This window comes from Saccopteryx bilineata, chromosome 3 (assembly GCF_036850765.1).
Source record: "Saccopteryx bilineata isolate mSacBil1 chromosome 3, mSacBil1_pri_phased_curated, whole genome shotgun sequence".
In the NCBI taxonomy this organism is placed as follows: domain Eukaryota; kingdom Metazoa; phylum Chordata; class Mammalia; order Chiroptera; family Emballonuridae; genus Saccopteryx; species Saccopteryx bilineata.
The window spans coordinates 154,285,332-154,310,909 of record NC_089492.1 but is presented as its reverse complement, the minus strand read 5'-3'; the positions used below and the strand labels follow the sequence as shown (position 1 = coordinate 154,310,909).

The 25,578-nt window shown below is 44.8% G+C and overlaps 1 protein-coding gene across 4 annotated transcripts in view; it reads right to left on the bottom strand.

The window, feature by feature from the left end:
* Positions 1–2,189: 2,189 nt before the first annotated feature.
* The window catches only part of NPHP1 (nephrocystin 1), a 57,113-nt gene continuing 33,724 nt past the window's right edge, over positions 2,190–25,578 (bottom strand). For 3 of the 4 annotated variants that reach the window (XM_066267835.1, XM_066267836.1, XM_066267837.1), the window contains 7 exons: positions 24,178–24,260; positions 20,603–20,679; positions 19,749–19,848; positions 14,115–14,227; positions 12,163–12,236; positions 6,699–6,743; positions 2,190–5,242 (listed from right to left, as the gene is read on the bottom strand). In XM_066267835.1, the coding sequence (XP_066123932.1) occupies positions 4,970–5,242; positions 6,699–6,743; positions 12,163–12,236; positions 14,115–14,227; positions 19,749–19,848; positions 20,603–20,679; positions 24,178–24,260 (765 nt within the window). In that variant the 3' untranslated portion in view covers positions 2,190–4,969. The remainder of the gene's footprint in view (positions 5,243–6,698; positions 6,744–12,162; positions 12,237–14,114; positions 14,228–19,748; positions 19,849–20,602; positions 20,680–24,177; positions 24,261–25,578) is intronic. The other variant, XM_066267838.1, reaches the window with a different exon arrangement.

The following is a 25,578-nucleotide window of genomic DNA, read 5'->3' as shown; positions in this document are numbered from 1 at the left end:
GAAGGCTGAGCTCTACCCTATCACTTGGCAAGAGGCAGAGGCTGGTGTGACACCAGTGGCCGAGCGTAGCAAGGGACTGAGTCTTCCAACCAGCACTCGTGTGGGAAGGCTGCCAGGCAGCTCTAAGCGCCCTCTTGAAGTTCATGATCATAAATTCAAGTGAACTCAGTTAATTCAGGCCCATGTTTGCCCAGTTTGTTCAGGCATGCGGTGCAGGTGGGACACTGGCAGAGTAGGATGTAGTTGCAATTGGGATTTCACCTGACTCACATGACTGTGGGAGAATGGGGAAAAGCACTGAATGAATGTGGAAGGGAATGATCAATACGGCAGACTCTGGGATCCCAACTGAGTGAAGAGGGACATGAGGGAGAGGAAGAGGAGAGGTACTGCAGACCAATCTCAAACCAGTAGTTGTAGGTCCCAGTGGGACCAGGGAGTTGTTGGCATGGAGATTCATGGCTAGAAATAGGGGGTGGAGGTCAGAGTCAGCTGCTGAAAAGTGAGGTGGTAAAGGGACACAGGTGTGATCACCACCAAGTCTGTAATGTGACTGGTGTCGGGTGGCACTGAACCTTGAAGAGGGGGAGGTGTCTGAAAGGCCACGATACACAGGCAGATACTGAAACATCACGGACTGTAACAGGAGTGAGGGGACACTGACCATGAGCCAGAAGCTACCATCTCCAGAATGAAGCAGAATGACCTCGGGGGCAGCTCTAACCATAAGGGCCAGGTTAGATATAGCATATGCTGCAAAGCTTCTTGTAGTGGTGGCAGGGTATGCAGTGGGCAGGAAAAGAAGTACAAAGATTTGAAAGTGATGGCGAGGAGCAAGTAGGACAGTTTTGTCCTCCTAAGTGCAGAGGTGGGATGGGTGGGAGAACAAAAGCTGCCACTCCTGGAGGCGGTGGCAGGACACACAACATCTCAGAGAAGCGTCAGATTCAGTTTAGGCAGAAGGCGATGGTATTGTTCACAGCAGACAGATGTTTCTGGTCTGCCCAGAAAGATAATACCTAGTTTATTGATATTTTCAATTGGATTCATGTGACATATTTAATTAGATAAATGTCTAAGACTCATTATTTTTTACAAATTTTACATTGTATCTACACTGTATCCTACACACTTCTAAAATATTTTTACCATATTTTTGGAATTAAGACATTTAAACTCTGCAACTGTTGTTATCTAGTAAATTACAATGCATTGTAATTGTTATATTCTTATGCAGGCCAGAGTTTTGATCACATCACAAAGTCAAATGCTGATATACAGTTTCTATTTATCCTTTTTTTTTCTGAGCAGTTGTGCGGTACAGGCAGCACTGCTGCCCTTGCTGCTGCGTAGGAAAATGGTACCCACAGTTTGGAGTAAGAAACAGCATGTTCTTGGTATGGGCAGACTGACCTACTAATCTTTCTAACTTGCTGTAACTCAATGAAATGATTACAAGGACTAATATGTGAGCTGTTTCTGTGGTTGATAGAGTAAGTAAGTAAGTATTAACAGCTCTAAGAAAATGACTGTTCTCCTCCAAAACCCACTGTCCAATGCACAATCATGGGTGTGGGATGAAGACAAACACACAAATATTCCCCACTTTTAGTGTTTCAATTTGAGATTGCTCAGTGCAGATGAATATTTAAGAATTTTACACACTCAGGAAATGAGCATGCAAATAACCCTCAAACATTATCAACAAACACAATGCAACAGAGTTCCTCAATGCAGGACCATGGACTAGCAGCCCAGTCACCTGAGAGTTTGTCAAATGCAAATGCCCACCCCCACCCTTGGCCTGCTGGATCAGATATTCTGAGTTTCAAAAAGGGCTCCAGGGCCCTGGCCGGTTGGCTCAGTGGTAGAGCGTCGGCCTGGCGTGCAGAAGTCCCGGGTTCGATTCCTGACCAGGACACACAAGAGAAGCGCCCATCTGCTTCTCCACCCCTCCCCCTCTCCTTCCTCTCTGTCTCTCTCTTCCCCTCCCGCAGCTGAGGCTCCACTGGAGCAAAGATGGCCCCGGGCGCTGGGGATGGCTCCATGGCCTCTGCCCCGGGCGCTAGAGTGGCTCTGGTCGCAACAGAGCGTCGCCCCCTGGTGGGCGTGCCGGGTGGATCCCGGTCGGGAGCATGCGGGAGTCTGTCTGACTGTCTCTCTCCGTTTCCGGCTTCAGAAAAATACAGAAAAAAAAAAAGAAGGGCTCCAGGTAATGCTGATGAATGAGTTTCTGAGCTGCTGGTTAGAACCTTGACACCCCAGGTGGGGTCCATAGGATTGCCGTCACCTGCACCTGGGAGTCTGCAACAATGGTGACCCTGGGGCTTGCTCCAGATCTTCCAAATAAGAAACTGAATTTTAACAGGACCCTTAGCTATTTATAGTTTGAGAAACTTTTTGGAGGATATAGATGTCAAATATCGTCCATTGCCTAACAGCCATTCCTTTGTGACTTCTCTGTGAATAACACCCCAATTTTGTTTTTAGCAGGGTGTAGGGAAAAAGCTGCAGTTAGGCTTGCTCTCTTGTATTCCAGCTGCAATCACTTTGCATGGTTAGTGATGTAAGCACTTGGCAGAAAGCCACTTTTGTGTGTATAGCCCATAGAAGGCTACGAGTACTTTCTCCATGGGGATTTTTCCATGTTTACATGCCTGCTGCTGTGTGAAGCGGTTTTCCCCTACCTATTCACTTGTCTGCCACCACAAGAATCCTATAAATGGGAAGGTCCCAACATCTTTTGGCTCCATGGTTCTGTGCTCTGCCGGCATCCAGTGTGAACCTTCCTGTCCTCAATCTCTAGCATTACACCTGGTGCTGTGACAGCACTTGTCTTAGACTGGTGGAAAGCCACGGGCACCCTGGGAGAGTGGGACAGAGGGGTGGCCGTTCTCGAGCATATGGTTCCCCTGTGGGCACCCTGCTGGGGACTGGGCATTTTTTACAGCCCTGTGAGCAGAAACTGACAGCTCTGTGCGAGAGGCTGCCTGAGTCCAAGAGCTCCAGTGTGAGCTGGAAGCCGAGCACCAGCAGCAATAAGCACTGAGGACAACAAATGGTTGCTGGAGGAGGAGCTGAATTTGTGCCAGCAGAACAGCTCTGAGTCTGTGATAGTAGTTATTTCCAACTGCTCTGAGGAGGAAGAAGTTTGGAATCAAACTGCCTTTAGGAGACCCAGAGCCCAGCCAGTGGTCACCCAGGTGAAAACCCAGCTGCAGAGGGTGCCTCAGGGGCAGGCAGAACCCCCTCTGCAGGTGGTGGAGCACTCTGTGGTCCGGCCCTACACCCAGGCAGAGTTGATGGAGTTGGGGTAAAACTCAAGCATAAACCCACTGAGTCCCTGGCAGCTTGGTTGCTGTGGTTGTAGGACATAGGGTGTGGATGGTATTGTGCTCTCCAGAGTAGAGATGGACACAACTTGGTGACAGAGAGGGTTAAAGTCCCTACACACTCTTGCCACTTCCCTCCCAGCAGCAGCAGAAACTAGAGAGGGAGTGGGCCCAGAAAACAGGGGGTATGACCCTCAGCTTCTCACATGTCACCAAGGACAGAGGGGACAGAGAGCCAGAGAATCTCAGGAAGCCAGGTCTTAGAGATAGAGTGGAATCTCTTGTCCAAAGTCAAGTTCTGTCACATTTGTGGCTGGGAACCCTTAGGCCCATTAATTTCTGAGATGTGGCCCAAGGTCAGTTTAGCTTTAATGATTTAGGCTAAGCTGACTAAGATGTAGCCCAGAAGTTTCATAAAATGATGGATCTCTAAAAATAAATACCTCAGCCTGACCTGTTCTGGCACAGAGGATAAAGCGTCGACCTGGAATGCTGAGGTCGCCGATTCAAAGCTCTGGGCTTGCCTGGTCAAGGCACAAATGGGAGTTGATGCTTTCTGCTTCTCCCCCCCTTCTCTCTCTCTCTCTCTCTTGCTCTCTCTCTAAAAATGAATAAATAAAATCTAAAATAAAAATAAATGCCTCTTTTAGGGCAGCATACTGTAAAGTACCTTATTTGGTACTCTAATTATTTAGGTTATCCTCTAATTTGATCACGTTTCTTCAAACACCATCTCATGTTTTATTTTTACATGCAATTCTTAAAACGTGTGCACTACTTTGTAGAGAATGATACATGATATCTTTACTTGGTGTATCAGCTGTGCTGCTTAGTAGCTCTCTGGCCAATTACTCACCTTGCCTGCCCAGTCTGTCCCTTTAGTAGTGCTGTGAAGAACACCACCTGTGTCAAAGCAGGTGTGAGGACTAATCCAACTTAATTGAGAACATGCAGGCAGCACTCTGTAGCAGCAAGGTGCAACAGCAAAGGTGCAAGACAACTCACCAGCACTCACAGGTCTATCTGAGATGCAGTGAAACCTGTATTCTTCTGACACAGAGGTAAGTTAACTCATTCCCCAATACCTGAACTTTTTTTTTTAAGAGCACCTATTATATGGACATGAAAAGGCAAAATTAGATTAATTCTTTATATCTAACTAGGGTAAATCACATTCAAATATTAGACTGAAGTAACTGATTAATGACATAACTTTCTCAAATAGGTATGCTGATTTCCCCTTCATTTCACAACAGAAATTCCATTAGCAGTAAGCATACAATTATACCTTCTGGTTATTAGACTCTTACAAGATATATGATTTGTAAATATCTTCTCCCAGTTTGTGGATTACATTTTCACTTTCTTGAATAATCAGAAATTCAGCTTTTGATAAAATCTTGCTTTTATACAAACAGTCAACTTAAATTTATTACTTGGTTTTTAAAAATATTCTCTTTAAATTTAGATCTAACAGTATTCCTTATAAAAGCTTATTCTATTGTATTAAAAGATTTGCATTACCAGAGATTTCTTATACAATGTGGTCTGCACAAAGAGGAATGTGACACTGCTTCTGGCTCTGCCACTTCACTCAGGACACCATGGCCAGCAGCCAAGGGGCGGGGCCACCACGGTCAGGCTGCTTTCTTTCTCCCTTCACTCAGGAAGTCATAGGTCTGCTCTGAAATGTCAAAAGGTTCGTGGACGCCCTCTGGTGACAGCAGAGCCTGGAGGGAGCCCTGGTTTTCTTGGTTTTGCTTCAGGAAATTGGCAATGACTTTCCATCGTGCAGCTTCGGTCTCTTCTTCTGCCCACCTGAACGGGGGCAGGAGTGTCGAATGAAGAAGGGGGACCACACAGTCATGGCAAACCAGGAGAAACGCAGCCTTCAGGAGCTCCCTGTCTTTCTGGGAAACACCACAAATAACTGTGACTAGATCTGCATCATTATTTGTTAAGTGTTAAATTCGATGACCTCAGTTACCCAACGCCATTAGGGTTGGGTCACAGGTGCCACAGAGCCTGGCAGGCCACCAGCTCTGCACCAGCACTCGGTCAGGAAGCAGTCCCTCTCAGGGGACGCGAGTTACCGAGTCACTGTGGAGCAGTGAGGAGCAGTTCTCCCTGGGGTGTGTGGGTGACGAGCCCCACTCAGGTGTCTCATATATTCCATCAAGGAGAACGGGGAGCTGAAGTCTAATTCTGGAGACAAGGGTGTGGGTCCAAGTAAACACAACTAAAACACAACATGAAGTCAGTTGTAACCCCCTAATTCAATTCTAGCACATCAGGGAATTGTCAGGTTTTGTAAGGGAAGGTCAGCAAGGGAAGGCCTGAAGCCCAGAGAAAGGAGACCTCAGGAGTGAGGACTGCTGTCGACTCTCCCTGTGGGGCTGAGAAGGCCCCACAGAGCACGGCAGTTGCGGGTAGCAGTGTGCACACATGGGAGTCCACACAGGAAGGCAGCCCCACAAGCACACACAGTGTGCGGGGCGGCTTCCGTGGGCTCAGGCCCAGCATTAGATGCACAGCTCCACCAGATGGCCTGAGCCCGCAAGTTCTAGCAAAGGTCAGATGCAGGCGCACAGCTCAAAGGGAAGTTCAAATAAGGATATGAATACAATATATATACTCCCCCCAACTTTCAGTGTTTTGGGTTTGTTCATAGATAATTAACATTTTAGATTAGAAGTCCAAAAACCATGGACCATGGGCTCAACATTGTTCACTGCCCCTTTTTATAAACAGTTTTATGGAAACAGCCACACTCAGATATTTTTACACATTGTCTCTAGTTGCTTCTGCAATACAAGGGCAAAGTTAAACCTTTGCAACAGAGACCATCAAAGCCAAAAATATTTACTATCTGGTGCTTTACAGAAAACATTTGTTGAATTCCAGATTAGAGCAGTCGAGCCACTGCTCACTAACACAGGTGCTGTCTGGTTTGTAATGACCATATTTCTGTGGCAATGTCAGCACGAGCCAGGCCTTTTTTCCATGTATGACACAGCTTTGGCCAATCTTTTTTCTTCTCCTTACCTGATTAGATTTTGAGAGCTGGAGAAATTTTTAAAAACTGAAAGAAATTTGATAGTCAACTGAGAGGCTTTGGTTTAGAAACTTCACTTCAACTAAATGAAATTCAGTGATCTGAAATGACTCCTTATCTAGTAGAGTCTTTGCATATTAGGAATCAGTTACCCAGACACCTCCTGGAATGTGTCTTTGCAACAACATGACACAGTTTAATGAATTAAGAGGGATTCGGACCATGGCTACTTTAGCAGGAAGAGCCATTGCTGGAATGGGCAAGCTCACACCCACGCCACAATGTTAACTTTGCACTGAAAAGCACATTACCTTTTCTGCTCTTTTTAACGTACTTTCCTTCTCAGCCCATGAACTCTAAAAAGGAAATAGAAATATTATATTAATCTGAGGATTCACAGGTCTTTTCCACACATCTGCAACTTTACTGTAATGAAGCCTATGGACAAGGTTGAAAATGCAGCCCAGAACCAACACGCGGAAGAACTGAGTCCGGGTGCCCACCGCTAACCCGAACCAGACTAGCTGGTGGGAGAGCAGCCTCAGAAACCCAGGCTGCTTACAAGTTAAAACTAACTTAAGAACAGAACCAGTGAAACACTAGCACATGCACTCAAAGTACAGGAACACAGCACCTAAACAGTGAAACACTAGCACATATACTCAAAGTGTGGGAACACAGCCCCTGAACAGTGAAACACCAGCACGCTTTTCTTTTCTTTTTTTTTTTTGTATTTTTCTGAAGCTAGAAACCAGGAGAGACAGTCAGACAGACTCCCACATGCGCCCCACTAGGATCCACCTGGCACACCCACCATGGGGCGACACTCTGCCCACCAGGGGGCGATGCTCTGCCCCTCCGGGGCGTTGCTCTGTTGCGACCAGAGCCACTCTAGCGCCTGGGGCAGAGGCCATGGAGCCATCCCCAGCGCCTGGGCCATCTTTGCTCCAATGGAGCCTCGGCTGCGGGAGGGGAAGAGAGAGACAGAGAGGAAGGAGAGGGGGAGGGGTGGAGAAGCAGATGGGCGCTTCTCCTGTGTGCCCTGGCCGGGAATCGAACCCGGGACTTCTGCACGCCAGGCCGATGCTCCACTGCTGAGCCAACCGGCCAGGGCCACCAGCACGCTTTTAAGGTGCAACAGTAACTACTACAGAAAACTCTACCCAGTGCCATACTTGTCTCCCATTCTGTCTGCCAGGATGATGACAGTGGCCGGGGTAACAGAAATGCAGTGCAGCCTGGCAAGTAAATATTTCAAAGTGTCCACGAGGCTCACCTATGGATTTTTAGAGAAATAAAAACCCAGAGAGAATCAATACTGTGAGAGAAATAAAAACTGCAAGAGAATAAATTTCTCTTCTTTCAAGCCATACAGTTTGTGCCAATTTGTCACAGCAGCCTCAGGAAGAAAATACAAGGTCCTTGGGATTTGTTTCTATTTGCCACAGTTTTTATATACATATTTAATAATGTATATTAATATAACATTTTTCTTTGTATCAAAGCATTTTTAAGAAAAATTATTAAAATCCACAACTCCAGCCCTGGCCAGTTAGCTCAGTGGTAGATCATTGGCCCAGCTTGTGGATGTCCCAGGTTTGATTCCTGGTCAGGGCACACAGAGGAGAAGCAACCATCTGCTTCCACTTCTCCCTGTCTTCTCCCTCTCTTCCCTTCCCACAGCCTTGGCTCAATTGGTTCAAGCGCATCGGCCTCGAGTGCTGAGGATGGCTCTGTGGAGCCTCCATCTCAGGCGCTAAAAATACTGTAACTTGGTTATGAGCATGGCCCTGGATTGGCAGAGCATCAGCCCCAGATGGGGGTTGCCCAGTAGATCCTGGTAGGGGTGCATGTGGGAGTCTGTCTCTCTATCTCCTGTCCTCTCACTTGGAAAAGAAGAAAAAATTAAATTAAATTAAAATCCACACTGTTTTTTTATTTAAAAAACTGGGGTTCACTGAGTCCCACAGAAGTCTTCAGGGGCCAGTTCCGCCCACTGAGAGCGAGGGGGCTATGTACAATAGCAGCTGTGTTAGGCTTGCTCGCGGGTTTACCAGCTGCAAGCACTTTGATTATGCATGAGTACGTGGCAGAGGCCCGTGTGCACAGCCTGTATAAGGCTGTGGGTGCTTCCCCGGGCAGCATTCTCCCAGATTGCTCTCCCGCCACCATGAGGTGCGGTTTTCCTTGCTCTGTTGCCCTTACTGTGAATAGCAGGTTTTCCTCTGTTTACTAGCTTTCCCTTTTGTTTATTTGCTCACTTGTCTTTGCAAGCCTCCAATGAACGGGTATGGCCCAACCCTTTCCAGCTCCGTAGTTTCTGTACCATCTGCCCGAATCCAACGTGAACCTGCCTGGCCTCGGCCACCAGCATTACAGGGGCCCAGGTTCCCAGCAGCTCATTCCTGGGCCTCCTGTCATGCTTGTTGGCAGGTATCCTCCCGTTAGTGCCTGATTTCACGGGTTCCTGGGAAGCGTCAGCACTTCCTCAGGAGGGAGGCCCTGGGGTGAACATGACATGTGGTGCCAAGACAATAAGGAGAAGTTCCTCACCGAGAGACCACAGCCCCATCCCTCACGGTCCCCATCCCTCAGGGGCCCCGTTCCTCACAGTCCTCGTCCCTCACGGCCCCGTCCCTCACGGTCCCCGTCCCTCAGAAGCCCGTCCCTCACGGTCCTGTCCCTCAGGGGCCCCATCCCTCAGGGGCCCCATCCCTCAGGAGCCCAGTCCCTCACGGTCCCCGTTCCTCAGGGGCCCCGTCCCTCAGGAACCACGTCCCTCAGGGGCCCCATCCCTCAGGAGCCCTGTCCCTCAGTAGGCATGTCCCTCAGGAGGCACATCTCAGAACATTCAGTTTCTCCCATGAAGAACTATGTCAAGGGAAGTGGTTCTGCACCTGCCAACTACTGCACCTGGGGGTCCTGAGAGTTTGAAGAGGACCCTTGGAGACCAGAGTGCTTCACCAAACAGGCCAGGTGCCACTGTCGGCAGCAAAGTGCCAACAACAAACTGAACTTTGCTAAGTTAACAGTAGGAGGCTCACTCACAACAGTGTAAACTTTGTAAGGAATCTGGCTAAACATGGAAAGCACTCAGCAACTTAGAGTTTCCAGCTGGTGACATCTGCCTGTTGTTAGTTAGTTAGGTGTCAAGGTCCTGCCTCACTTGTCACTGAGTTACCAGCAGCAGCAGCAGGTCCCCCTGCTGTAACTCAGGGGGGGACAGAGAAAGCAGGTGGGAGGGGAGGTCACTACTATCCAAGATCAGTTTCCCCTCCTCTGGAGCAAACAGGAGGCCACCTCCGCGCTCCCTTTAAGTTCAGTGGCTGTGTGGCTGGTTCTGGTCCGTGAAATGTGAGAAGAACTGCCTGTGCCACCATGGGCCACAGGCAGCAAAATCCAAGGACAAGCCCCATTCGGACTTCCTGAGGTGAGCTGACAACACAAGGAGCCACAGTTCAGAGGCTGCTGTGAGCCTGCCCCCTTGGGTGGCTGTGGCACAGGGCTTCCACCGACCCATGCTGGAAGACCCCACGAGTGGGAGCAAACCCTGAGCAGGTGCCCGCCACATAACCCGGCTTCTCCTGAGTCACACAGTGCCACCCAGAGAAGGCACAGACCATGTAGGACAAGCCACTCTGCTACTTCATCACTTATTATACAAATAATTCACTGTGCAAAACTAAGAAAATATAGATAAAATAGCGCGTGCTCCAGAGGTAGTCATTGTTACCTTTCTAGAGTGGTCTACTCTTCCAGACCTTTCCACAGGCAGACATGTAAATATAAGTATGTATACTGAAATAGACTTATTATACCACACATGGGCCTTTTTTTCATGTAGTAACAAATGTGAACAACTTTAACAGCTGGAAGAGCCTGTGGAACATCTGGGCACACTCGAAGCTGACCCACAGGTGAGAGGCTGGCCTGGCCTTGCTGCACTCCGTGGCTGGTCAAGTCACAGCATCTCTCTGAGCATCTGCTCATCAGGAGGCACAGGATTTAGGCTAGCCGCTAGTTTAGCCCTTAGGTTTCTCCTAACACCAGCAGCCAGATTCTGTGATGGGGACACACCTAGAGCAACACTCCAGTGCCCAGCACAGTGCTTCAGCCACAGCAGCTCTTATGAAATCTTTGTTGAATGAATCAATGTAATCATGTTCTGTATAATAATTAGATATTATGATATTAATGACTTTACAAGGGAAGGAAGAGAAATTCTGCATTATCCAGCCACAGTGCCAAATGAATTTGTCTGAAATTATGGGGGATCACATACCATGAACACCTTCTCAAGTGTTTTTTCTGAAAACATCCTTATTGTTGACACCCCCACCCCAGCTAAACCAGCACATGAAATCAGTTTCAAGGTCTCGTAAAAACATTCTATTTCTTGTCAGGCCCATATGCTCTCCTTCCTGATCAGCATATCACCTGCCACCACAGCTCACCTTCCTCCTACGAGTGTGCTTTTCCACCTCTCTGTGCTGTTACGAGTTTCCCTGAAGCAAAACCTTGATGTGTCACCCACCACCTACCACACTCCTCACCTGGACGCGAGACTCACATCTGCCGTGCCCAGCTACCACGACACTCAGTGTGCCACACGGGATCACTGCTCTGGTCAAGGCCACTCTCTAGTCCTTCCAACCTCAAAACACTTACTTCTGCTGGTCCCCCACCTGCAGTGTCTCCCACTCCCATCTCAGCACGCCACATCCGACTTAGCCCAGCCGTGTTCTAGGTCCATCTCATCCAGGACCTCTTTAATGGAACAGCTCCTGGTCCTCATTTCCTGTCTGTAAGTCTCCAAGGACTGGGTCATACTTTCCCTGTGGCACCTGCCATGGTGTCTGAGCATCTTCCCTGTAGACATATGGGTCTTCTAATATCCATTGGTCTAGATATAATAACTTGAACTTTATAAAACTGGCATTTTGAAAGTAAAAAAAAAGGCTGAAAATTGGAGATTTCATATGGTTGAATCAGCTGCTATTTCATGCAGCAGACAGTATATATCAAATTAAATAAAAAATGGTAGCCTGACAAGGTGGTGGTGCCATAGCTAGATTGTTGACCTGGGATGTTGAGAACCCAGATTGGAAACCCCAAGATTGCTGGCTTAAGCACAGGCTCACCAGCTTGAGAACAGGGTTGCTGGCTTGAGCATGGAATCAAAGACATGACCCCATGGTTGCTGGCTTGAGCCCAAAGGTTGCTGGCTTAAAGCCCAAGGTCACTGGTTTGAGCAAGGGGTCACTGGCTCAGCTGGAGCCCCCCCCCATCAAGGCACACACGAGAAAGCAATCAATGAACAACTAAAGTGATGCAACTATGAGTTGATGCTTCTTTCTCTCTCCCTTCCTGTGTGTGTGTGTGTCTGTCTGTCTCTGTCGCTAAAAAAAAAAAAAAAAGTAAAATAAAAAAATTAAAAATGGTAATGGTGCCCTGACTCTCCCATTTACCTAACAAACCACTTTGGACTATTACTCTTAGGCCACAATTACTGGACCACTTAAGTCAAGGAACAAACAACAGGTAAGAGACTGCAACAGCGTATGCTGCATGCACTCCAGCTGAAATTGGGTCCTGGGCAGCCTGGGAAAGTAACAGTCATGCTAAGAAAGGAAGGTAGCTAGGAAATGGACACAGATTGGGAGATGTCATCCAGATAGGGGAAAAAAACAAAACCCTAGAGCAAGTGTCAGAACTCACTAATGTGTGTGCAACTGCTTCCAGAACCCACCAGATTCCCAACATGGTGCTACCTACCCTGAGCGCGTCCATCACATCAGGCTGTGCCAAGAGCTTGGGGAAGGTGGCCAGGACGGGATTGCTGATTAACTCTGAGATACAAAGACCAAAAAAGATTTGACACAAACTTTATCCAACACATTTTACTGCAATAGACATAAAATAATCAGATTAGAATCACCGTGTCACAAGATTTGTGACAACACATTTTAACACTTATCTCTAGGAACTCAAAGCTGACCCCTCAATCTCCACCCTCCTCTACACCCATGTCCAAGAAGGTTCTGGAATGAGCCTAGCACCAAGTAGACAGAGCTTTTAGGGTGGGAGCAAAGTGGCTGTGAACAGAGTCGACTAGGCAATTGTGTTCTTTCCCAGCCTCACTTCCCATCCTATGACCATCCGGGAAGAGGAGTCAGGGAGTGCCAGACCTCTGTCCACCAGCGCTTAGGGAAGAACCCTGGTGTCTGGGGGTCAAGGGATGGTGCTGGGTGAAACTGGAAGGAATCGGGAGTTGAGGATTTGGGCTACATGCCTACATACTGTGCAGGAGGGTATTGTATTACACAATAAGAAATGGCACCTGAAAGACTTCTGCAAGAAAGCATAGAAGGAAGAATACTTTGGAAATGATCCTGTCTCTCTGGCAGAGGACCCCTGTCTAGCCGTGAACTCTCCTTGTCCACGAGTGCTCCAGCACCACAGGCTCCCCTCACTCCCTCGCTCTAGCCACACTGCCGGCTTTCGATCTCAATCCCTCCAGCACACCCATGCTTTCTTACCTCGTGTCTTCAGATATGCTGGTCTCTCCAGAAAGAAGCATCCCCCACCCTGCTCCATTTCTCTGACTCCTCCCTCAGGTCTTACCTTAATATTACTTGCCCAGAGAAGGCTTCCTCACCCTATACATTAATTCAGACTTCCCACTGTGCGCTTTCATTGTGTATTTTCCTTCAGAACACTTCTTTTAAAAGCTGAAAAGGATTGCTCATGTAATTTTGCGTGTAAGGTCTGGGGCTCCACCAGGGTGGGGATGATGGCACCTGTCTCCCAGGGCCTGGCACACAGTAGGCACTCAATGCACATCTGCTTACTGATTTGCTGAATTCAAAGAATGTCCAATGAAGTTAAACTTTCTTTTCAGGTAATCCTTATAACACGTGCTTTCCATCTTTGCAAATTCAATCACGTGTGACAACATTAAAATTTTTTTAAATGATTTTTTTTAACATTTTACTTGGAAAAAATGTCACAAGAATAAAAATAGTACACAGAACTCCTGAATACCTCTTACCTGGATTCCCCAGTTTTACCCTTTGAGTAGTGAGGTTTTTTTTTCATGCTCGTTGACACCCGAGAGTGGGTTTTTTTTCAAAACATGAAATTAGTTCCAGTTCCAATTTTATTAACTTAAAATCATGTTTGTTTGATAACCAATTTATGGAGACAAGAATAATATACATTTGCCTTTTTTTTTAACATTGCCTTACACATTTTTAAAATAAAATCTTTTTACTCTGGATGGTCAGGAGGCATGAAGACGTACATGAATGTTTATACTACTCAAAGAGTTAACTAATCCACTGATATTTATAAACTTTTGTGCATTTAGAACCAGTTGTTTTGGGTGATTTCAGTCTCTTCCCAGAAGGATGATGCAAATATATCAAACACATGGTAAAAATAGGTTATTCATAGACTGTAAAGAAAAATATGATTATATCTGAGTTTTAAGATCTCAAAATCTCCAGAACTAGAAATATAAAAATGCATCTATTGTAAAGAATTAAATACACATAGCACTCACACAGGATGCACACTGAGAACAATGCTTTACATCATCCATAGTAACTAACTGACTTAGAGGCTACTTTAAAATTCTTATTTCAAATGTCACTATCAGAAGCAGAAGACATTCACTCAAAGCATGAGGCGTCACTGTGCAAAAGGAAATTGCTAAGACCCCTTACCAGCACTCTGTGTGTTAGTCCTGTCTTTCAGGAGTACGTCTCCAAGAATCTGGCGATAAAGTATCAACAAATGTACGTAGCACATACTTCCAATGAATGTTTCTGGCAGCAGACTATTAAAGAAGAAAAAATTGTATTTATCAAACAATCTCCTATACTCCACCTACAATGTATTTTTAGTATGTGTATTTATTTATTTTATTTTTATTTTTTAATTTATTTTTATTTTTTACAGAGACAGAGAGTGAGTCAGAGAGAGGGATAGACAGGGACAGATAGACAGGAACGGAGAGAGATGAGAAGCATCAATCATTAGTTTTTCATTGCGCATTGCAACACCTTAGTTGTTCATTGATTGCTTTCTCATATGTGCCCTGACCACGGGCGGGCCTTCAGCAGACCGAGTAGTCCCTTGCTGGAGCCAGTGACCTTGGGTTCAAGCTGGTGGGCTTTTGCTCAAACCAGATGAGCCCGCGCTCAAGCTGGCGACCTCGGAGTCTCGAACCTGGGTCCTCTGCATCCCAGTCCGACGCTTTATCCACTGCGCCACCACCTGGTCAGGCTAGTATGTGTATTTATTACTTTAATGAACTGTTCTGTTTTGTTTCATTGTTGGAAAAATTGTGACAATGATAAGGAAAATTCCCACTCCGAGTTGGCCACATTAATTATCAAATAACTTACATTTTTATGTGTACATGTTCTAGCCTCCACTCGGTGCTGCTGTTCCTGTTCCCATTTTAGCTATACACCCATGTCAAAAGCCAAGTTAAAAAACAAACTCATGAATTACGTGCTTTGGAAATAAAGAGATTAGTCAGCTACAAATTTTAACTAAGCCATGGGGCCACCCCATCTGATGTGATGAATGCAGAGGAAACGGAGGTTGAGACTGTTCACAGTGCTGGGTGGAAATGGGAGGGTGTGGCAGACCTGGACTGAATTCTGACTTTGTTACTTCCTAGCTCTGACACTTAGGGTTGATTAATTATGCTTCCTGTATTTTGATTTCCTCATTTATGCAGAGAGTAATACCTGCATTTAGAAGGTTAATAAAAGGATTAAAATGAGGTTAAATGTGGGTGTTTAATGCAATGCTTGATACACAACAAGGACTGAAAAACAAAGTAAATTTCAACATTGAAGTTACTATCAGTTTATAATAGATTGTTATAACTTTAGGGTGTTATATGTAATTCCCATAGTAACCACACAGAAAAAAACCTATAGAATGTACACAAAAGGAAATGGAAGGGAATAGGTGTGTAACAACAAAAAGTCAAACACAAAGGAAGACAGTAGGGAGGAAGTGAGGAACAAAATATCAATGAGACATACAGAAAATCAATAACAAAATGGCAATAGTCCTTCCCTGTTAATAATTACCTTAAATGTTAATGGATTAAACCCCCCCAATCAAAGGCATAGATTGGAAGACTAGATAACAGGATCCAACTCTGTGCTACCGACAAGCAACTAGATCTAAAAGGATGAAAAAATATATTTTTTTGTTTTTTTTTCTTTTTTAAAAAAATTTATTAATTTTAATGCAGTGACATTGATAAATCAGGGTACATGTGTTCAGAAAAAATATCTGCAGATTATTTTGACATTTGATTATGTTGCATAACCCTCACCCAAAGTCAGATTGTCTCCCGTAACCTTCTATCTATTTTTCTTTCTGCCCCTCCCCTCCCCCCACTGCCTCTCTCTCCTCCCCCCCTTACCATCACACTCCTGTCCATGTCTCTGAGTCTCATTTTTATGTCCCACCTATGTATGGATTCATATAGTTCTTAGTTATTTCTGATTTACTTATTTCACTCTGTATAATGTTATCAAGGTCCATCCATGTTATTGTAAATGATCCGATGTCATCATTTATTATGGCTGAGTAGTATTCCATAGTGTGTGTGTGTGTGTGTGTGTGTGTATATGCACAACTTTTTTTTTGAAAAAAGATATTCTGTGCAAATAGTAAACAAAAGTGAGCAGGGGTGGCTAATAATAATATTAGACAAAATAGTCCTTAAGCCAAAAATCTATTACAAGAGAAAAAGATATTATAAAATGCAAAAAGGGTCAATTCACCAAGAAGATACAATTATAAATAGATATACACCAAATATTAGAACTCCTAAATATATGAAGCATTAACAAGTTAAAGAGAGAAACAGATCTATTCTGAAGGATACTTAAATACCCCACTTTCAATAAGAGACAAACAACCAGGCAGAAGATTAATAAGGATATAGAGGGCTGGAACAACACAGTAGACCAACTGTGACTAACAGACATATACAGACGTATACAGATTCTTCTTTTTTTTTAAGTGAGAGGTGGGGAGGCAGAGACAGACTCCTGCAAGTACCCTAACGGGGATCCACTGGCAAGCCCCCTACTGGGCAATGCTCTGCCCTTCTGGAGCCACTCCTCTGTTGCTTGGCAACTGAGCTGTTTTAGCTTGAGGTGAAGCCATGGAGCTGTCCTCAGCACCGGGGACCAACTCACTCCAATGGAGCCTTAGATGCAGGAGGTAAAGAGAGAGAAAGAGAGAAGGGAAAGGGAGAGGGATGGAAAAGCAGATGGGCGCTTTTCCTGTGTGTCCTGACTGGAAATTGAACCTGGGACTTCCACACACAAAGCCAACACTCTACTACTGAGCCAACCAGCCAGGGCCTCCAAGAGGTTCTTGAGTTAGCAACTGACAGACCTGGATTTGACTAGTATAAAAAGTTCCCTGAAGAAAATGCAAATAAAAAATCACGAGATAGCACTGCTCACTTATTAAAATGGCCAAGAAAAAAAAAAACTATCAATGAACAACTAAGGTGTTGCAACGAAAAACTGATGATTGATGCTTCTCATCTCTCTCCATTCCTGTCTGTCTGCCCCTATCTATCCCTCTCTCTGACTCTCTCTCTGTCTCTGTAAAAAAACAAAAACAAACAAAAAACAAACTGAGAATATCAAGTGTTGTCAAGAATATGGGGTAGCTGGAATGCTCTCATATACTGCTGGTGAGAATGTAAAATGGTGTAATTGTTTTGGAAAACAATTTGGCTGCTACTTATTAAGTAAACAAATACCAGATGCCTCAGCAACTCCATTCCCGGTTATCTATACCCACAAAAAATAAAAACACATGTCTACAAATATTGATCAACTTACAACCTATGCAACTTGCTACCATTCAACTTTACGACCACAATCACTAGCCACGACTGCTCTGCATCTGGCAGTGCAAGCATTGCCCAGCTGGGCGTACGACAGTGTGGACCAGCTTCCGGCAGCACTACCATCTCCGTGTGCACCATTTCAACTGAGTTATCCCAGACTCAGTACAGCAATTTGTGTTTTGTGTCTTGGATATTTTTCATCAAACCCCTCCCAAGATGTCTACCAAGAGGAAATTGTATTTGCAAATATTAAACCAGTTGTACTGGTAGTGCAGTGTTTTACTTAAAACTGATGAATGTAAAAATAAGAAACAAAATGGTGTAGAGATGATACAAATGGCATAAAATGAACAAAGAAAATTATGATATATAACAATAATGAAACAAAGTTATGATAAAATATGACTTAATGATTTTTTTTTTTACAGGGACAGAGAGAGAGTCAGAGAGAGGGATAGAGACCAGGCAGTGGGCAGTGGATAGAGCATCGGACTGGGATGCAGAAGGACCCAGGTTTGAGACCCCGATGTTGCCAGCTTGAATGTGGGCTCATCTGGCTTGAACAAAAGCTCATCAGCTTGGACCCAAGGTCGCTGGCTTGAGCAAGGGGTTACTCAGTCTGCAGAAGGCCAGCAGTCAAGGCACATATGAGAAAGCAATCAATGAACAACTAAGGTGTCACAACGAAAAACTGATGATTGATGCTTCTCATCTCTCTCCATTCCTGTCTGTCTGTCCCTGTCTATCCCTCTCTCTGAATCTCTCTCTGTCCCTGTAAAAAAAAAATCAAAAAACAAAAACAAAAAACTTGGTGACCTCGGGGTCTCAAACCTGGGTCCTTCTGCATCCCAGTCCGACACTCTATCCACTGCGCCACCACCTGGTCAGGCTGACTTAATGATTTTTATAACATCATTTCACAGTACTGTACATATAGCCTACTCAACTTACGACCAAATAGTGTTGCGACAAGTCTGTCGGAACCAATCGTGGTCGTAAGTCGAGCACTAGCTGTACATACAAAAAAACATGTACACAAATATTTAGAGCATATTTATCCATAATTGTAGAAGCTTAGAAACAACCCAGATGTCCATCAACTAGCTACTGACAGACACACTATGGCACATCCAGCCAGTGGAATACAGGTGCACCTCACTTTATTGTATCTTGCTGATACTGAATCTTTTACAAATTGAACGTTTGTGACAACCCTGCATTGAGAAAGTCTATTGGCCATTTTTACAATAGGCTCAAACAATGGTTAGCATTTGTAAAAATTTTCTATTAGCCTGGCCTGTGGTGGTGCAGTAGATGGAGCATCAACCTTGAGCACTGAGGTCGCCAGTTCAAAACCCTGGGCTTGCCAGGTCAAGGCACACACAATAAGCACGCAATGGACAACTAAAGTGAAGCAACTATGAGCTGATACTTCTTGCTCTGCTATCCACTCTCTGTAAAATCAATAAATAAAATCTTTAAAAAAAAAACCCTTGATTTGAGAGACACAGAGAGAAGAGAGAGATCAACTCGTTATACTTAGTTGTTCCATTTAGCTGTGCAGTCACTCGTCTTATATGTGTCCTGACTGGGGATTGAATCCTCAACCTTGGTGCACTGGGACAATGCTCTACTGAGCCACCCAGCTAGGACCAATGGTTAGAATTTTTAAATTAAGGTATGTATATTGTTTTTTTTTTTCACTTAATATAGTATAGTGTAAACACAACTTTTATATACACTGGGAAATAAAAAATTCTTGTGACTTGCTTCATTGTTATATGTGTTTTATTGCAGTGGTCTGGATCAGAGCCTGCAGTATCCCCAAGGTGTACCCGTACTATTTAGAACAAAAAAGAAAAAACTACTAACACATGTATTGGCAAAGATGAATCTCCAAAGTGTTACACGGAGTGAAAGCCAGACTCACAAGGCTACACACTCGATGTATGAGATAGTCTGGAAAAGGCAGAACTGTTCAGAAAGAAAGTAGAGTGATGGGCGAGGCTGGGGCCCTGTGGACAAAGACAGAGTGGCAGAGATAACTGTTTAGAGTGATGGACGCCTTCTCTATCGTGACTGGGGTGACAGTTACACGACTGTATACATTGTCAAAACTAAAGAACTATAAACTAAAAAGAGTAAGCTAAAGTATACCTCAACAAACTTAACATTTAAAAAAGTCCTCTGAAGACAGGCTCAGGGATTGGTAAGCCTGCTTAGTCAGAAGTTTTTTACACTATTTCTGACCAAATCTATCCTTGCTAACTGGTAAGTAAAAGAGTAAGCTCATTTGAACTTTATTAAAATTCCATTTCCCTACTGATCTTTAGCAGACAACTTAATGAGGAAAAAATAACCGACAAAAGATGACCAAGCAGGAGGAGACTCTGAAAGCAGAGACGGTCACATGCTGAGTGACCCAAGCTCCCAGACAGGGGAAAGCCACACAAACCTCAGTATGTCTCTTGATCTTCTGTTCAAAAACCTCAGTTTTACTAGAAGCTGCGGCCGCCTCCTCATCGTTATCATCTGATGGAAAACACTCCCAGGTGCTTAAAAGAATTAACAAATGTCAAAACTTTAAGAGTTTGAAACAGTGTGTATAACGAAACAAAGTGTTTTAATTTTAACAAAAAAAAAGTATTTTGTTATAAAACAACAAAGTATTTTCAGGACCAGAGCCTATCCCTGACAGCTGCATTGTTGCAGAATTACAAAGGAAAAAAGAAGAGTTTGAAAAGCATGTCTGACTTTAGGTGGAACCACCTGCACCCCAGATCCCAAACTCCTTCCTGTCCCAAGAAGAGGGGACTGGCATTGCTGGGGCATCAGCAGTGTCCTGGGTTGGAAAGGAGGAAGAAGAGGTCTAAGGAGTGAAGGTGGAGTTTCCACTCATCAGGCTCTGAGCTGCACAAGGCAAGGACCACACCTACCTGTCTGGCTCTCCATTCCCATTGTCCAGTACAGCGCCTGCTCAGTGAGCATCTTAGAAGGTGCTCAGTTTCTGGAGGACAAGTTCAAATGTCCACACCCTTTGACTAGTGACAATCTCAGAATTAGCCCGTTTATGAATTTAGCTGAGTGTTCCTGAGAAGGAGCAGATGCAGCCTCCTCACACTTCCTCATTACCTACAGTGAAGTCTCACGTGTGCCCCCAAGAAAACAAGCCCTCGTTTAGAATGATGGAGATTTTAATACAGAATGACATGTTTTCAATGTGAATTTACTACTAACATGTTAGGATATAGCTATCTTCTCTGATGCCTCTTCTGTTCGCATGAGCTCTAAGGAGAGGAGAAACTGTACCTCTTCTGGATCCTGAAGGGTCCACTTCAACACCTCTCTCATAAGGGGTGCCGCCGCTCAGGAACAGCTCGTACGTCCTACAAAAGAAGGGTGTGCTGTGCCTGCGACCTGTGGTGGCCATTCTGACACACTGGAGGCACTAGTTAATTATTTTTTAGACAGACACCTTCATAGACATTTTATTTTATTTATGTGTCACTTTTGAATGAGAAAGAAAGTTGATCCTTCTGTAGGACATCATCTCAGTAAAGTGCGTTTCTTTCTGAACTATGAATTGTAGAAATACATTTTTCTACATTAAAACGAGAAAGATTCTTGATGTCATTAAAGTACTTGCCTCTAATGATTTGTCATTTAAAAGGTATTTTAAAAATGTTTTGAATCATCATTTGGAATAAAGCCATTATGACTTTTTATTTTTAGAATATAAAAGTAACATGTAGATTGTTGTAAAAATTTTTGAATGGCATAGAAATAAGTAAAAAATGAAAACTACCTCCCAACCTCTCCCCTCTAGTTGGAGTCCCTTGCCTTATCTTTTTTCTATACAAATGCAAACAAGTACATACAACAGTAAATCTCAAACTGAACATGTTTTCTCTCAAAGCTGAAAACTGCCCAAGTGTAGAAAGCAGACGGTAAAGAAGGCCTCTTGAATCCAACTGCACCAGCTCTCCTCCCCTGGTCCTCGGGGCAGCCTCACACAAACCCACCCACATGTGCACACAGCATAAGTTTTCACAGTGGAGTCACAGTATACATACTATTCTGCTACTTGCTTTTTGCATATAATAATATATATTGGAAATGTCTCTGTATCAATGCACAGGACTCTACCTCAGTGAAAAAACAGCTGTGACTTTGCCTTAGGAAAGATTGAATAGACACACCTTTCCCTCCTACTGAATACCACTAAAACTGTGAACATTAACAACTCCCCCCCAAAATCATAAGAAGCCTAGGCTTCTATATCTATCAGGAGGCAATGAGGGTAATAAAGTGCCCTGCCCCCTTCTGCTGAGTGACATCAGGACAAGTAGAGTCAGGACTTTCACCTCTGTCCTGTGGTAAGAGCTCCTGTCCACCCTTGGTGTCAACGGGGGTGGAACAAGAGCATTACCTGAATTAAACCTTTGGGGTTAGAAACTATTATAATTCCCACTCTAAAATTCTACAGTCTCTGTGGCTTGGAGAGTTACAGCTATGCAGACAGCAGGACAGAGCCTTGATTTTATGCAGAGCTTGGATCTCCATCCTCCTCCTCCTGACTGCCCATCTGGATCACTGTGAATTTCTTGTTTATATCCCAGGCTTAATTTCTCTGTGTGTGCCCACTTTAAAATTTAGTTTGTCTTCTCAATTTTTGAGGGCTCTTTTTATATTAGGGATACTAACCTTCTGTTATGTATATATTGAAAATACTAGGCCCTGGCAGGTTCATTCAATGGTAGAGTGTCAGCCTGGCATGTGGATGTCCCAGGTTCGATTCTGGCCAGGGTACACAGGAGAAGTGCCCATCTGCTTCTCCACCCTTTTCCTTTTGCTTCTCTTTCTTTTTCTCCATTCTCTCTCTTCTCCTCCTATAGCCATGGCTCAAGTGGAGTGAGTTGGCCCCTGGCGCTGAGGATGGCTCTATGGCCTCTGCCTCAGGTGCTAAGAAGAGCTCATTTGTGCAGCAACAGAGCAATGCCCCAGATGGGCAGAGCATTTCCCCCTAGTGGGTTTGCAGGGTGGATCCAGATCAGGGCACATGTGGAGTTTGTTTTTGCCTCCCTACTTCTCAGTAAAAAAAAGGGGTGAGGGAATGGGCAAAGGACCTGAACAGACAATTCTCCAAAGAGGACATACAGATGGCCAATAGGCAGATGAAAAAATGCTCAACATCAGTAATCATCAGAGAAATGTAAATTAAAACCACAATGAGATATCACCTTATACCTGCCAGAACAGCTTGCATTAAGAAATCAACAAACAAGGGCTGGCGAGGGTGTGAAGAAAAGGGGACTCTTCTGCACTGCTGGTGGGAATGCAGACTTGTGCAACCACTGTGGAAAACAGTAGAGTTTTCTAAAAAAATTAAAATGAATTTTTTGACCCAACTATCCCACTTCTGGGCATATATCCTAAGAACCCTGAAATACTAATTCAAAAGAAGATATACACCCCTATGTTCACTGTAGCATTATTTACAATAGCCAAGATCTGGGAATAGCCTAACTGTCTATCAGTGGATGAGTGGATAATAAATCTGTGGTACATTTACACAATGGAATACTATGTGGCCATAAAAAAGAAGAAAATTTTACCTTTGCAACAGCATGGATGGACCTGGAAACTATTATGCTAAGTGAAATAGGACAGGCAGAGAAAGACAAGTACCATATGATCCCACTCATATGTGGAATCTAATGAACACAATAAACTGAAGAAAAAAATAGAAACAGAGGCAGGGTCACAGGGAACAGATGGGCAGCAGTCAGAGTGAAGGGGAAGAGGGAATTGAATGAAAGAAGGTAAAGGGATTAGCCAAAAATCATAGATACAGAGAACAGAGCGGCAACAGCTAGAGGAAAAGTGGGAGAGATGTGGGGGAGATGGGCAAAGGGGGTGAGAAATGAGGGTGGAAAGAGATTTTGTTTGGGGTGGAGGGTGCACAATGCGGTATGAAGATGGTGTTATATTGAGCTGTACACTTGAAACCAGTAGGTCTGGCGAACCATGTCATACCAATAAATTTTTTTTTAAAAAGTAAAATGCATATGAATGCCAAGAAAGTTAAATAAATAAATAAAGTTGCTTCCAGTGGCTGCCAGGATAGTATCAATGCAGCAGCCACAGACGAAAGGCAGAGTCACAGAGGGGCTTGGCTCTGTTCAGCACTGTGAACATTGCTACTCCCACAGGAAATTACTGAAGGACATTTTCAGCAGACAGCTGGTGCAAACCTCTCAGAATCCTTTTCTATGCCACTTCTCCCTCCCCAGGATGAGACTGAACCTGCTGTTTTCACAGGCTACCTAAAGGAACATAAAATCAACATTAAAAGCCCTTTCCCGGCCCTGGCCGGTTGGCTCAGTGGTGGAGCGTCGGCCTGGCGTGCAAGGGGTCCCGGGTTCGATTCCCAGCCAGGGCACACAGGTGAAGCACCCATCTGTTTCTCCACCCCTCCCCCTCTCCTTCCTCTCTGTCTCTCTCTTCCCCTCCCGCAGCGGGGCTCCATTGGAGCAAAAGATGGCCCGGGCGCTGGGGATGGCTCCTCAGCCTCTGCCCCAGGCGATGGAGTGGCTCTGGTCGCGGCTGGCCTGGAGCGGCAGAGCATCGCCCCCTGGTGGGCAGAGCGTTGCCCCCTGGTGGGCGTGCCGGGTGGATCCCGGTCGGGCGCATGCGGGAGTCTGTCTGGCTGTCTCTCCCCGTTTCCAGCTTCGGAAGGGTGCAAAGGAAAAAAAAAAAAAAAAAAAGCCCTTTCCCCACAAATTACTGAAGTGTTAATAGAACTGAAAACCTGAGGTATCTAGATTCTAAAACATAAATTTCTACAAAATTACCCATTTGGAAGGAACAGAAAGCCGACTTACTTTGCAGGAATAGGAACTCCACTGGCATCAAAGAGTTTAAGAAACACCCAGCCACAACTTAATTCTCCTCTTTCACCGGTTGACTAGGAAATAAAAAAAAAAAAAGCAGATGAGCAATGCCTAAAGCAGTCCAATTTAGAAGCACAGACCAGGTCTTTCTAAAGGAATAACACTAGTAACACTTTAGACTAAACACTCTCCATAAAAACGTAAAGTGAAGTGCAGCAGGGTCCCTTGTACTCACAGACCACAGGAATATGCACAAACCCCGTCATGTTCAGTTGCTCTTGAACATTCTCAGGCCCCACCAGCTGTGGTAGCTGGTGCTTGAGTCTCTTCAGTGACACGTGATGGAATGAGCTCAAATCACATCAAGAGCACAGGAGGTCATGAAGCCTGCCTCTCTGACAGATAAATGAGCTAGTTAAATCGTTCAGGGGTCTCTCTGCTCAGAACTCTGCCCTACGGTCAACTGTCAGAGGCCAGTGGGGACCACCTGGGAGACCTGCTCCTCTCCTGTCCTACCCATACAACAATCTGCCTTCAAGAAATGAAAGCATAGTGTAATATCACCAGTGTAAGAGCACTGGGCTCTCTGGGTTACCTTGAGGAATACATATATACTACTCACAAAAATTAGGGGATATTTCAAAATGAATATGAAGCGATAAAGTACCCCCTAGTTTTTGTGAACAGCTGTATTACACTTTGCAAGCTATTAGATCATGGAGACATACAATTCCTATCACAAACCCAAACCCACAGGTTCAATAGTTTATATGATGTCAAGTTAATACAAGTTTCTAGTGTTTCCTTTAAAAACTCAACACTCTGCCAGGTCCCTTAATTACAACCCACATTCACAAGGTTAAGTGCCCTCTGACTCTCTAGGACAGAGGGAAACTGCTGTGCTGGAATAGCACCAAACATCTTCTGCTACTTTCTGCAAAGTCCCATTCTTTGCAGAGCTGAATTCTTTAAAAGCACTGGGGCGGTGGCCAGTTTGCTCAGTGGTAGAGCATCGGCCTGACATGTGGATGGCCTGGATTTAATTCCCAGTCAGGGCACACAGGAGAAGCAACTATCTGCTTCTCTACCCCTCCCCCTTCTCTCTCTCTCTCTTTCTCTCTCTCTCTCTCTTCTCCTCTTGCAGCCATGGATCAGTTGGTTTGAGCACATTGGCCCTGGGCACTAAGGATGGCTCCATGGAGCCTGTGCCTCAGGTGCTAAAAATAGCTCGGTTACAAGCATGGCCCCAGATGGGCAGAGTATCTGCCCCAGACAGGGGTTGCCGGGTGGATCCCGATCAGGGCACATGCAGGAGTTTGTCTCTCTATATCCCCTCCTCTCACTTGGAAAAAGAATGAATGAATGAATGAATGAATGAATGAATGAATGAAT